At 43.1% G+C, this 14,997-nt stretch overlaps 1 protein-coding gene across 7 annotated transcripts in view; it reads right to left on the reverse strand.

Annotated features, from left to right (window-relative positions):
• Positions 1-789: 789 nt before the first annotated feature.
• Positions 790-14,997, reverse strand: part of KCNJ1 (potassium channel, inwardly rectifying subfamily J, member 1) — a 67,990-nt gene continuing 53,782 nt past the window's right edge. For 2 of the 7 annotated variants that reach the window (XM_011934664.1, XM_011934665.1), the window contains 2 exons: positions 13,154-13,323; positions 790-3,036 (listed from right to left, as the gene is read on the reverse strand). In XM_011934664.1, coding sequence (XP_011790054.1) covers positions 1,897-3,015 — 1,119 coding nt within the window. In that variant the 5' untranslated portion in view covers positions 3,016-3,036; positions 13,154-13,323 and the 3' untranslated portion in view covers positions 790-1,896. Of the gene's footprint in view, positions 3,037-5,149; positions 5,303-13,153; positions 13,354-14,997 lie in introns of those variants that run through there. The other 5 variants (XM_011934666.1, XM_011934663.1, XM_011934662.1 and 2 more) reach the window with 4 other exon arrangements.

Genomic DNA, 14,997 nt, shown 5'->3' on the forward strand with positions numbered 1-14,997 from the left:
GTGCAGAGTGTCTTGATCCTAACAAAGGGATATTTAGAAGCAGATGGGCTTCCACCGAATAACCCAGAAGTAAATACCAATCAGAAAGACGTCCATTGTTCAGCTCCCTAAACAATCAAAGGGAATGGATTGCTTATGACCATCTCACTTCCAGCCATCCACATGCACGCTGCCAGCCAGCAGGAGAATACACCAGGAGGAATGCATGCTACTGGGAACAAGTGTCAACACAGGTTCCCTCCAGTTTATGAAGGGGCTACATCATGACAGTGGGCCAGCAGAGAATTCCAGCTCCCTCAAGCTTGTGATACCTGATTTCTTTTTCCTGTCAGCACATTAAATTGTGGTGCCAAAGCACTCACAGGCACAGAGTGAGAGTTCCACATGGGCCAGCTACGGCCACTGTTACGGCCACTGACAAGGTGTGCAACCCTAAACCCATCAGACTTCCCACTGTTCTTAGTCAGAAGGACAGGAGTGGTACATGGATCTGTACAAACACCACCCAGGCACGCAAAAACATAAGCCATCCCTCCCACCAACTGTGGGCAGCTGCTGTTTTACGTGCCAAGACTCACACTGGAGAGGCGTGATGGAGCTGTACCGGAAGGGGTGTGTCTGTGGCCAGGGTCATTTCCTCCTGAGGACTCCAGACAACAAACGTGTCCTATCTGCCTCCTCTCCACTCCTCCCACCCCTTCCAGGAGGGGGTCCTATCTGCAAGAGGATTTTCACCTGGGACCTGATTCAGTTAATGCATAGTAATAATAATAATAATCAAAGTGCATGCACAGTTTCAGAAATTTACTATATTAATCAACACACAGAAAACATTTGACTCCTAAGCAGCTTTGAGTACCAGCTTTTTTCCAGGATACATTCAAAATGATGCAGGTGGGAATCTGAAAAAGACTTTCACAGTAGAACCTTCCCCTCAAGGTCGATCTTTCCATAAGCTGATCCCTTTTAGGAAGATGGGCTCCCAGGGAAAGAAAGACATGGTAACATTCTGACTGTGGAGCTCCATCCCATTCCTCTCTCTTTCCCACTTCTTCTTTAGAAACAGCGTTCCAGTACAAACTCTAGGTGGAGAAACACATGAAACTGTTTCTTCTCAGGTGCATTAATGATACATTCCCTTCTCTACTGACTTTGCACCTTCCAACTCCTCATTGCTGTCTTGGAAGAACAGGAAATGCTCTTTATAAACAGTTTTATAGCCCTTTAAGCCATCCAATACAGATTGAAAGAAATATCATCACCACTTTTAACTAAAGCATTCTGTCTTACAGGAAGGTATTATCAAGATTCTAGTGTGTAGATTTAGCCTCTGTCTAAATGTACCACATGAGAAGCTTAGAGCCTCAAATTGTTCCTTGTGTAAGCATTTTCTTATTGTCGTTGATTGGTTGGTTCATCTCCCCAAATTAGGAGACGATTTTTCTTTGAGTAAAAGTCCACATTAAAATAAAAGTGGAGTCTTTCTTATCAGTAGAATCAAAATGAGATTATTATTCTTCCCTGAGCCTTTCTAAAGTTCGTAACTTCTTTAAGGAAACTTTAAAAAATATTAGGCCTGTCCATGAAACTTTTGATAATTTTGTCTGCTCCCATCAACCTTATATGAGCTCAAATAATCATATTTAAGATTCCAAGTGAGCACCTATGGCTCCCATATGCCAGTCTCATATAAATGCATTGCACTTTCTAATACAGTAGCCTTGCAGAGATGCATGTCTTGTGGGATCACAATTGCGAGGCTCAGGGGTCATTGTGCTGGTAGACTTTGAAAGCTCTCATCCTACTTTTGTACCCCTGAATTGTTGACTGCTTCATAATGCTTCTAGCCACTAGGAACTTTAGAGACTTTGTTTTACTCCTGTTGAAAAGCCACTGTTACATTTTGGTGTCATCTGTTTCATTGACTTCTGACAAGATGAAGTTGGGGTTGTCATAGCCTCCCTTCATCCTGGCTCTAGCATCTTTCTCATTATAAAGGCACATGGCACAGTGAGGGGTCGCCACTTCCACTGTCTTGCTAAAGTTATGGAAATCCACTCGGTATTTCCCTTCTTTTGTCTTGGATACTATGGGAGCAAAACGGTAGCCCCAAAGTACCTCCTCTGGGACATAGGATGTCCGGACTTGGCAGGTAGCACTGGTGGACTCCACTGTGCCATCTAAAAACACCACTAATTCAAAGTCCTGCTGGATAAGGGTCTCCGCTGCCATGTGGAAGAAGGGGCTGTTGTGATCAATGACATGGTAAATTGTCAATGGGGAGATGAAGAATAAATTTTCATTCCCAGCATCAACTACAAAGTTGATATTGATCTGGTCCAAAATAATGGTCTCTCCTTCAGGAGTGACTGTGGTCTTCAGAAGCTTTCCATAAATGTGACTGCCAATAAGAAGGCTCTTCCTGAGATTAGCCACTCGGATTAGGAGACAAAGCTTCCCTCCCCGTTTGCTGATCACTGCATTCTTGCTGAATGTAATGGTCTTGGCACGTTTTTTGGGCCTGGAGATCTTGGCTAAGATGGCCCCACACATGAAAGAATTGATCATAACTCCAAGTATAGACTGAAAGATAAGTAGAAAAATGGCAGTGGCACACTGTTCTGTCACACACCTGAATCCATATCCAATGGTCACTTGAGTCTCCAGAGAAAAGAGAAAAGCTGCGGTCAAGCCATTAATGTTCTCCACACAGGGAGTGTGATTGGCAGAAGGATGGAACTCCGGGAGGTCTTTGTGAATGTACGCTACTGCGTACCACAGGAGACCAAAGAAAAACCAACTCCCCAAGAAGGCTGTGATGAAAATGGTCATTTTGTATCTCCATTTGAGGTCAAGTACCGTTGTCCAGATGTCCACAAAGAATATAAACCTTGACTGTGCCTCCACATTGCCAAATTCTATGTTGCACCTTCCATCTTTGGAGACTAGCCTTGCTCTTTGCCGAGAATGCCCAAAAAAGCGAGTGACAACCCATTTCCGAAGACGTTTGAACATACTTTCTGTCAACACCCTGATCTGAAAACACATCAAAGAAAAACAAAAAAGGATTATGTTTGTAGCAATAGTGAACTAGGTGACTCACATAAAAGACCTAACTACGAAAAGATCATTCAAAATTATCTGGGTTACTAATCATTTGGCAAGCTGACAAGTTTATTCTGGATACCGCAATGCTATTTCTGATAGAAACTTTCCACTGGAAGACCATGTTACTCAAGTATAAAGAGTCAAAATAATCACAGAGAGCTAGAAATGGAGACAAACTAAGAGATTATATATTCAAGTGTTTCCTGACCTCAACTGGTCTCACGTAACCTTAAATATGTTTGTAATAATCAATTATGACCTGTATTTTTATTTATTGAATATTACTTAAATCACCTTCTCATAAATTTAGCCTTATGCTAAGCAATAATTTCTGAAAATCACAAACTTGAGCATCATATATTTTTGAGATATAGAAAAATAAATAACTGATCCATAAAACACTCACCAATATACTTCCTAAATCATCTATGTACTTCTATTGATACTCATATATCAAGAAAAATCCTAATTTAATTCTGTTCTCTCTTTTATCAAGTGAGAAAACTGAGATTCAGAAAATTTAAATGACTTGTCCAAATTCATGTACCTAGCCAGTGGCAGGATGACAACTAGAATATAGGGCTCCCTGCCTCCAGTCTAGGGGAGCTTCTACCACTCCATGTCTCAGTTATCAAATGTTATATTCTAAAGTTACACTTCCCTAAAATACTTTTAGACAAGTATGGGTCACATTTCTTTTTGTTAAATGCTCAACACTATTTAGAACAGAGCTCAGATCCAACCAGATGGTCTCACAGGACTTCTCCATAAATCTACAAGCCTGTTCCTACTCTCTCCCCATGGTTTCCCAAGATTCCCAAAATGAATAGTATGAGAGCCACCATCAACACATCTCACACTTCCTTCCCTACTCCAAAGCTGGAGGACTGGGAAGCACTGATTTAAATAATACTCCATTAAGACAGACCATACTTTATTCATTCCTATATCCCAGTTGCTAGCACAGTCGATGAGTGCCTACTGTTTATTCAGTAAACATAAATGAAATAATTCAGTGAATGAATTACATTTTTCAAATTCCTATCTGCTCAACTGATTTTTTATAGATGACGTTACTGTGACTTCCATTTTACAGCAAAATAGTGAAGGGACTGTCCCATAAACAGCCAGCGATGGTGAAACCTAAAGTCATAAACGCTAGATTACCTCCTCCCCTACGCCCAAGAATATCAAGGTGTGCCCACCCTGGTCTGCAATGTCTTCAGGGTATTTTTCATTAAATGCAAATATGTTTTTAAAATAGATTTCAAAATCCCCCTTGAAAAATGTGTTTATTCGTAAGAACTAGGAAGCGAAACCAACTGAGTGATACATTTTAAATAATAGTGATATCCCACAGTGTCTTGTTCAAGGCCTTAACCCAGCCGAAAACACAAGAAGCTAACACCAAGTCGAAGCGGTGACAAGAAAACCACAGCTGTGGTGATTGGAAATGTTGAGAACAGGTCTTAAAGACATAAAGAAAAAAAAAATGCTGCCAAGAGAATAAACAACAATGCACATAGTCAGAGGGCCCTCCTCTCCTCCCACACTGCCCTCATTGGCCTCAAGTCCCCAACGAGGATTAGGGGATGGTGCATGTGAGGTACAGAGGAGGAAGTGGTCTCCTCCTTTCCTCGTACACGCATCCTTTAGCCTGGTCTACACCCATGTGGACTGACCTCTCTCCCAGGTGCATTCAGGGTCGCACTGTTTATCCAGGTCTCCAGAGAGTGACTCTCAGCTCAAATAGTAAATTCTAAAACCAACAGTTATCAATTGAATCCACATTCTCTTTGTCATACATTGTAATTCCAGAGATGGCTCCTAACACACCAACTTCTGAGTTTTTTTCCCCACCACCCTGCTCCTCTAGCCTCCCTTAAATTCACTTTACTTTTACAAGTAAAGAAGACTTCTGTAGAGTGAAGAAGTATCCCGATTGATCACTTGAATAACGTTGGGTTTCCATGACTGCATTAATAATGAAACATTATCTGCCTGGCTTTACAGAGAGGTGATTTCCCCAGCCTCCACTTACCAATGTCTCAAACACATTCCACCTGGAAGCATTCATGGCTGGAAAAAGCAACGAAGTGGTGCTGGGAGTTGGTCTTTCTATGCAGACTGATTTCTTTCAGACTCAGCCTAATTTATTGTAGGCAACAGTCAGTGGACTGACGCTAATTTGTGTTAACTTGAAAACACTTAATTTGATAGTGGAATCGTGTGATTTAAACCAAGGCAATTGGTTGTTCTCAGACCAAGCCCCAAGTTGAATATGTATTTTTTCCTTCCAACATCACATGGCTTGAATATCAACATGCCAAGACATGACAAGCCATCAGCTAAGGTCCCTGGGGGTCAGGAGAGAATTGGGTTCCAGCATTGCCTTCCTCTCTTTGGCCACGCTCTATTGCTCACTTGTTTCTCCTAAAAGTTGTGCCTAATAACTACTGGCCGGAAATAGTTACTTATCATCAATCTCCCAGCCTATTCTCTGAAACCCACTGAAATACTGAGTTTTCCAAGTGTTCACAAAGATGCAGGTGAACATACAAACATAGATAAGTACATATCTACAAGACAACAGTAAGATCACACCAGGAAGAAACAAGATACCACGTTAATCTCTCTATACAACCGTTATGTAAGAAACAGACTTAAAAGAAGTCTTTATTGTTGGAAGTCTTTATTATTCTGGAAAACCTGGCATTTACTGAAGGTGTTTTTTACATGCACTGGGTTAGCCAGTGCTATTGATTTATTTGTTCAGAGTGAGAGGGATTATTCTTAGAGAATGCAATGATACAGGATAAATTCATCCACTAACCAAAGCTGTCATTCACATGGCAGACCCATTATTGCACAGATCCCACTTTTTTTAGACAATGGCATTTAATCTAACAACAGACAGAGCCAATATGTATTTTATGAACTCTTAGGTGATTAGAGATTGTCCCTGGTGTCTGCGTTATATAATATGCTCAGTTTTTAGGTTCCTTTCTATTGAAATCAGTAAATCTTAATAGCAAGCAAAGGGCTGCGCGTTAGCTAATATTTACCAAGGTATTCTTAGTGGCTTGGCAAAGCAAGTGGATTACATTACTGCCACTTTTTCTTTAGTGCCTCAGCATTCTTGTTCTGTAAACAATCCATTCTCAGAAAATAGACATTTTGTGCACTTCCCAAACATTGATTGCATGCTTATTCTGTAGGATTTCAAAGACAAATAGAACTCTTCCTGTTCTCAAGGAGTTCATAGTCTAATGGGGAAGTGAACTAAGGAAATCAATTAACAACCTAGCATGGTTGGTATAATGCCAAAAAGAATAACATTTTTAAAAGATCCCCATCAGCTGGGGATCCACCCTTTCTTTGCAAACTTACTTCAACTGGCAGAAAACTCATTGCATTTATGTATACATTAATTTATTTATCAATCATTATTCACTGATGATGTGTTGATACCCGGTGTTGACTGTGTGTGCTGACCATTGTACTAGACATCCTAGACATCAGTCCTTGTTATCATGCAGCTCCTATTTCAGCAGAGAGGGCGGTGCACATGAGTCAATCAACTGTGAAATGACCAGTGATAAATGCCAGGATATGAAACATGGGAGCCCTCCGGGGAGCACCTATTTTGATGAGCAGAATCGCAACCCTGAGGCCAAGCCCTGAAGATGAGTTAGAGTTACACACAGTAGAAACTCTATAAATATTTGCTGAATGATGATAAATAAATAAACCAATGAGTATATAAAATCAATGAGCTTGCTGTCACTTATATCACTTAGAATCTGGTGGCTCCCACTGTAATGGAGATGTCACGTGTGTACAGTACTAACCACATTACAGTGTAATCTTCTATGGGACCTAGGCAGGGGCAACCAAGGAAAGAAAACATGGAGGAGCTGAAAGAAGTTTCAAGTAAGCAAATAATGGAGCATGGAAAGCCTCAGTGAGACACTGGGCTGCAAAGGCAAGCTGGAGCCAACACACTCTGCACTTGGTGTGCCATTTGACATGTTTTTTTCATAGAACTAAAGGAGAAACTGTGATAAAGAACATTTTTCTAGTTGTGCTTCAGAGAAGACTCATTGAAATTCTAAATGAGTCTGAAGTCTCCTCCATTTAACAGCCCTTCAAATTCTTGAAAATAAACATATTTTCTTCCTGAATTTCCTTTTCTCCATAAAAATATGTGCTTCATTTGTATGTAACATCTACTTTAGTCAGTATGTGCTCATTTTAAGGGAAGGACCAACAGTTTGCGGTCCTTACCGAATCTGATGAACCCAGGTGCAGAAGCTCTTCTTCCAGAGACACCCACTTGAGAACAATTCGTTATGAATTTGGGATTTCTTACAGCACTTACCACCCTAGCCTGCTCAGCAGTGAAACAGCCACTGTGTGAAAGAGGGGAAAGGGAAATAGGCATGGCTGTTACTGCTTCTGATTTAGAATTAGAAGTCTATTATTCCTCCACAGAAATGGAAAAACAAAAAGAAAAACAAAAACACTTACTGCAGTCTGCCTTTTAGTCAAACCTCTCATAGCTCATACACAGCCTTAGTTAACTTTAGGACATTTCTGAGAGTCAGGATTTCAGGTTAGAGGTAGGAAATATGAGCTATGTGGCCTGAGAGAAGAAGTCAGATGATTTTCTCCTGTCCCTTTGTAACTGCGGTGGAGAAGAAATTCATTTCTATGAAAAAATTACTGCTTTACCAACAGTTGATTGAATCCAGAAACATTTCTTGAGGATTTTCCATAGCAATGATTGAATGGGATTATGGGGAAGAGCCTCTTCCTTCTTAATCAATATAAACACTCTATTTATTGAGCATCTGCTATATACCAGGTGCTGTGCTAGGAAACAATGCAAGGTAACAGCCCCTGCTCTCAAGTTGTTCACGAATAAGTAATTCAAGAATTGTAATGGGGCAGGTTTGCTGCCTTGAAAAGATTGAGGACAGGATGTTAAGGCAGCCCCAAAGAGGAGACCCAGAAGGGTGGGTGGGTGTTGGACTTGTATTCTTACTCAGCTTTGCTAACAAGTGCATCTAACTGCTGCTGCAGAGGACTTCCTGTTTTCTATGAAAATCATCCAAGCTATTGGAGGATCGCCACCCTGCTGGATTTGCAGAGGTTCAGAGCCCCGAGAAGCAGTAAACCATCCAGCTCCACAGACTACACCTATCACATTCAGAACCTGTGGTGGACAGAGGGTGGCATTTCCTTCCTGTTCGGTAATGCCGGAGAAGTTATCTCTGATGTCTTTACCACTATCAGGCAGCTCACATGGGAACAGCATGGGCTCCTTTTAGATAGAACTTGGCAAGGCTGGTAGAAACCATTTTTCGTGGCCTCATGGGCACAGAAGAGGGCGTCTGAGCTTCAGGACTCTTTCAGGCTAGACTTGGGAATGCACTTCAGGAATACCCTACATTTTTGTGGGGTGAGCAGTGGGTCCCCACTGCTGTGAAGCCAAAGTGTGTCTGTATCCAGGGTGCGAGTGCAGCAAGGGTCTTCCCAGGTGCCTCCCTCCTTCCAGAGAAGACAGCTTGGGGAGAAAGGGCTGGAGCATCACAAGGTCTGATGGTGTTGGTACTCTCAGGAGGCACACCGTGCTCTGTAGGCATCTCTGGGTCAGCTAGCCAGGGTATATCACTTTCTGAATAACTTGGCCTTTGTGCATAAGGAATCGGGAGAAGATAGGAGATCCCCGCCAGGAATGTTCCCAGAAGAGGTAACAGCTACAGGCAGCGTGGCAGAGTGGAAGGGCCTCTAGCTTGGGTTAGCACGGACGTGGATTTGAACCCTATCTCTGCCACCCAACAGTTAGGTGACCTGAGCAACAGTTAGGTGACCTTTGCTGAGCCTCCGTTTCCTCACCTATGAAATGGCTATAATAATATACTCTCAAACATTGTTGTATGATTTAAATGCAAGAGCATAGGTAAAGTTCCTAGAAAATAGCAATTATGCAATAAATAGCTACAATTGTTATAACTTCTTCACAAATTTTAAACTAGTGTGGCAGTTTAACCAGGGGTCACTAGTCCAGGCCAATCGGGATCTACCATGTGGAGCAAAATGGGCCATATTGGAGATTACAGCCAATGGAGGAAAAGGCTTCCGTGAGAGTGACGAAAGTTCTGACAACATATCTTGTCTATCAGCTATGCTAGCTTCAGAGCCCATCCTTCCAGTGCAGAACAGGAGATCTGGAAAATACAAACATGTTTTATAAAGGTTTTCTCTATAATCAGGGCGGGAGTCTTATCTTGGAGAGGTGGGAACAGGATAGAGGGAGAGAATTATCCTTGGCAAGGCTGAACAGAGCCATGGTACCGAGGCTTGATGCTGTTCTTCTCTCACCCTAGACATTAACTAGCATTTGACGGGTGGAAAAGCAGCCCTGACCTCTGGGAGCTGACCTTGAACTATCGGCAAGGTCTTGGCTCTCCTGGCACAGGAGGCTGGGTCTTGCTCCTGTCAAGCACAAGCAATCTCACAGATCGTCAGCCTCAGACCAGGCCACTCAGATCATGATGGATTGGGATAAAACAAGGTCACTCTGTAATAATGTCTGAACACCGTCAAAACACAAACGTTATCCAAGCCACAAAATGGCCAAATATCCCCCCATCCTGGCTATGATGAGTGTCTGCTGTTTCGTTCCCCAGAACAGCTTCTGACCTAGATAATAAGAATTATCAACATACTGAATCATAGAATCATCACTACTCCCTAACTGCACCTAATCCAGAGCAAAGCATTGCTTCCTTAAGCCTCTCCCCAACCACATCACCTGAAACATGCTCAGATCCTACGAAAGTCCTTTCCAAAGCCCTCTCAGTGAGACGCCCTGTGATTGCTTATGGTGTAGGTCTCCATAGCTGCAAAAAGTCCAACTTGCTCAAACACAGGGTACTTTCTGATGGGAGGGCACTGACACCACGAAAGACCCTAAGAGCACAGGAAATAAGAAGTGTAACTATAACACAATAAAACCACTTTACAAGCCCATTGGCGAGAACCAGTTGCATTCCGTGGCTTCCGCAAGTCTTACGTGCCTATGTGCAATTGGTACGTATGTTTGTTTTTGTATGAAGAAGTGAAGAATCAGGATATTGCCACGTTCAATAGAAAAACCCATTAAAATGAGTTAAAAAATTTGAAGTTCAGGTTTTAAGTTCTATCTAGCTAACTTGTTTCCCAAAGCCATTGGTTATCCTAAGATAACTATACTCTCACCACAAAAAACTATACCTCTTCTTGGCATCTTGATTGGGTCCCAGTGGGAAGCACTGGAAGCTGTGATGTCCCCACCACTGGGAGCTAGTGAAGCCTGAATCCAGGCAAAGTGTTTGTGAGGTCTTACCAGTCTTTGGTGGCAGTCCGCATTTGCTGTAGTCAGAAATCAATGCTTTGGAAGCTGGATGCTTATCCTGTATGTATTTTCTTTTTCATTTCTTTTCTTTCTTATTTATTTATTTATTTATTTATTTATTTATTTATTTATTTATTTATTTTTTTTTTTTTGAGACAGGGTCTCACTCTGTCATCCAGATTGGAGTGCAGTGGTGCAATCACAGTTCACTGCATCCTCGACCTCCTGGGCTCAAGCGATCCTCCTGCCTCAGCCTCAAAGTATGTGAGACCACAGGTGTGCACCACCATGCCCAGTTGATTTTGTTGTTGTTGTTGATTTTGTAGAGACGGAGTCTTATTATGTTTCCCAGGCTGGTCTTGAACTCCTATTCTCAAGCCATCCTCCTCCCTCGGCCTCCCAAAGTGCTGGGATTACGGGTGTGAGCCACCATGCCTGGCCACTGTATTTCCAATATTGTTTCCTGCTGTTCTTCATGATGGTTTCTTAAGATATTTCAGAAATGCTAGCATGTCTAAGTTATATGAAGAAAGACCAAAAAGAAGCACTTGGTCCCTGCCTTGTTCAGAGTTTTAAAGAGAGAGCGGCACATCCTCAGGGGCTGTGAGGAACAGTGACAAGGAGCTGGAACACCCTAGGGGACAGGAGAAACTCACTGCCACACAATGGGAGCTACTTGGCTATACTAGAGATTTTCTAAGAATTTTCTCTTCTAAACTTTCCCTTAAACTGCACTTTAAGGGAAAGCATTGCTTTATTGGACGTTAGGTGGGTTGAGCCAGGGTTGAGAAGGTAAACCAAGGTAAAAATGGAAGTGCAAAGTACAGATGAATGAATAAAAAGGCTGGGGCTGAGAACAGTCTCCAGAGAGTGTGGAATGGCCATTAAGGTGGCCGGAGAGGGTGTCTGTAGTCGGCTGCCTGTTGCAGGAGACACACACTGTGGCAGTCTCAGTGAACAGCGCCCTCTGGAGCATGATGTCAGCGATGCCCCTCTGGAGTGGTGACATTCTGGGCCCCCAAAGGCCTGTAGTATCATCCCAGGCACTGATGCAAAATCTCTTAAAGGTATTGTTGGATTTAAACTCATAGTAACTCTAGGAGGCTGGGAACGGAGGCTCAGAGAAGTTAAACAACTTCTCCAGGGTCACAAAGCAGAAAGCCAGAAGAGCAAAGATTAGAAGAATCTAGATCTTCCCAACTGACAAGTCTTTGCTTTTAAACCCTAAAGCATACGTAACACAGTTGGTAAACAATGTAGAGGGAAAGTAAATATTTATTCAGCATCAACTTACTCTGTGCCGGGAATGGTTTTCTACACATTTCCTTGCTTTGTGTGAGTGATCGCATAAGAGGGTGAGAGCTAGCAAGGGTCCAAACCTTTCTAGATAGTGAGCATAAAAGGATCAGGAGGGGACAGGTTTCTGGGGTTTTGCAGTAGCTACAAAAGCACTACGAGAGGAGGAAGGAGAGGGCTTGATGGAGAGGGCACTAGGTACCCTTAGTTGGATCTGAGGGTGTGTGTTGGAGGAGAAGGCCATAGGCCCTGATGTCATGAAAGGGGCCTGGTAGAGCCAGGCAGAGTTTAGAAATGGTTACGATATCAAGAGAATTAAGAAGCAGCCATGAGAGCAGCTGAAGATGCGCTGTCCAGCATCATGCTTTTTTTTTTTTGGAAGCTTCTGTGGATTGTCCCAGCATAAGCAAACGACCTGAAGTTGTGGGAGTGACATTTTACATCTAGGGACATCTGTAGACCTCTACAGGGTGTTGTTACTTCTTCTATAGGCACAAGTTTGGTGTGATGACAATGGCTTCTGTGGGAAGAGGAGGCAACCCCCCACCACCCTGCCTGCCCACCCACCAACCCACCACCTGGTGGATAAGGAAAACCTGCCAGTGACGATGAGCCGGCCCCGTGCTCATCACTGCTTTAGCAGAGGGCAAAGCTCTTGACCTTGGAGTCAGTGCTGAGGTCATGTTTAGGAAGCAGACTGGGGATACAAAGGCAAAAAGACACATCAGAGGCCCCCCAGCCTCCAACCATAGAGGCTGGAGCAGGTCATTTAACCTCTCTGGTCCTTTATCACCTGCTATTTCCTCAGCTGGGAACCCTTGGCACTCTACTCTCCTCTATGCCACCCCCACCCCTTGCTGACTTCTTGACCTCAAGTTAAATGTCATTTCTCAGAAAGACATGTAAATGTTAGTTTCTCAAAGAAGGAGGAAGATCCCCCTCCCCATTGAAATCAAGTTTCCTCTCCTTGCAATATTTGATTGTGTGCTTTCCTTTTATTTGTGGTGTGAACAGTAATTTTAACTGATACATTTACTTTTGTGCTGTCTCCTCCACTGCCATGTCCCCAGTGCCCACCCACCCCAGCACCAGGCAGAGAACAGAGGCTCAACAAGTATCTGTCAAGGAAATAAGCAAATACAGGAAAGTGTGAATGACTCAGTGTGCCTGATTTTTGAAAGGGGCTGTGGAGAGGGCAATGCCAGCCTAACACCACTCTCTGATGCTGGTGCTGGGACTCAGTACTTGCAGAACCTGAACGGGCAGATGATTAAGTCCCAATGCTTACCCAGCTTTCTTGTACCCTGGGGTGTCCAATAGTTGCTTATTGAAAATCAAGCCACTCACCTCTGTCGGAAGAGGTTCAGGAGATGATTTTCAAAACCTCATGTATAAGTAGATCTTGGGGTGACCAGCAAGAGCTGCTTGTTTTGGGATTCCACCTGTGGGGATCAGAACTTATCACACTGTCTCTGTCAGGGCCCAGGATGGGGATGAAGGCACAGTAGAGAAGATACCTGGTAAAATACAACACACATGGCTACTGTCTGGGGACAGAGGACAGGCCCACACAGAAGCCAGGGTGAAACTTCAGTCAGTCTGGACCAGGAACACACAGGACCCTCCACATCAGCAAAGGCAGAAAAGGTCAGCTCAGGCTCCGGTGGACTCAACTTTAACCCAAGTTCTCAAACCTCTACCACATGCTCAGGCCACACCTCCCTAACTAGTCCATTCTAGTTTCTAGTGAATTTAAGATGGAAAATTAAATTAACACAATGATCCACGGTCTTTCCTAGTCTCATGGTCTTTTTATTTTTATTACTATTAAAAAGAACACCGCTGCATTGAAAATATCATTGTACACATCTAGATATTCCATATTGAAATCACTGCATATTCTCAAAAGATGTATGTAGACAGAAATTGTGTATGGTGAATCACATTACATATGCATTAGGATATTAGATATTTATAGGAATCCTATAGTGGATTATTTTATAAAGTGAAGAATAGTTTTTGCAAATCAAATAATCATTCTTCCACTTGTTTATCCCGTACGTGAGTTGAGAAGGAGATGGTTGTTCTGAAAACCGGATATATCTGTAATGAAACTGTCCTTAAGTCTCATATTCAGCCACCCACCTCAAATGGCACTGGAGTTTAATGAAGGAATTTCAATGCTTATTAAAAACTTGTAGCTATTATGTGTGCAGAGATCCTGTTATTAGTCTGACCCTTCTAGTTCTCTGTGGTTTGGATTGGTATTACATCAACTCAGTCTTTCCAGACCAGAAAGGAACGGATTCCATGTGGACAGGAGGCCTGAACATGCTTTCCCGAGTGTCTGCGACAAGAAAGTGCACTTTGTTTTAAAGAAAACATATAGGATGCCCAACCTTGACAATTTATAAAATGGAAAAAAAATCAGCTAATGTACTGAGTATGAAGACTCAAGGGGACTAGTATTCATTAAGCTGCACAGGCAAAGAAGGCCCTTGTAGCCCAGCTTCCACAGACACACAAGATCTAAGGCACGGAGCACCAGGTGCTTGGGTTTGGATGCGTTCTAGGCCCACACCTCGTGTGTTTGAAGTTTCTCTGTCCTAGTCCCATCAGGTGATCTATGGGGTAGGATTGGATTGGGAGGCCGAGACGGGCGGATCACGAGGTCAGGAGATCGAGACCATCCTGGCTAACATGGTGAAACCACATCTCTACTAAAAAAATACAAAAAACTAGCCGGGCGAGGTGGCAGGCGCCTGTAGTCCCAGCTACTCGGGAGGCTGAGGCAGGAGAATGGCGTGAACCCGGGAGGCGGAGCTTGCAGTGAGCTGAGATCCGGCCACTGCACTCCAGCCTGGGCGACCACGCGAGACTCCGTCTCAAAAAAAAAAAAAAAGAAAAAAAAGAGAAAAAAAAAAAAGAAGAAGTGGGTTTCCAGTGTTTGAATCTGAAGTCAGTCACTTACTAGCTCTAACACTGGGTACTCAGTGTATCAGTTTCCTTGTCTGAAAAATGGGGGCATTCATATCTAGCTTACAGATGGATAGAAAGGGCTTAGACCACACTTGGACATAGAACATGACCAAGCTATTAACACCTTGAGTCATACTGCGTGCAACTCGTTTCTCCTTCAAGCTCCTGCCATGCATTGAATGAAAGGAGGCAATCCTGTCCCTATCTGTGAG

The sequence above is a fragment of the Colobus angolensis genome, unplaced genomic scaffold, assembly GCF_000951035.1.
Source record: "Colobus angolensis palliatus isolate OR3802 unplaced genomic scaffold, Cang.pa_1.0 Scaffold137, whole genome shotgun sequence".
In the NCBI taxonomy this organism is placed as follows: domain Eukaryota; kingdom Metazoa; phylum Chordata; class Mammalia; order Primates; family Cercopithecidae; genus Colobus; species Colobus angolensis.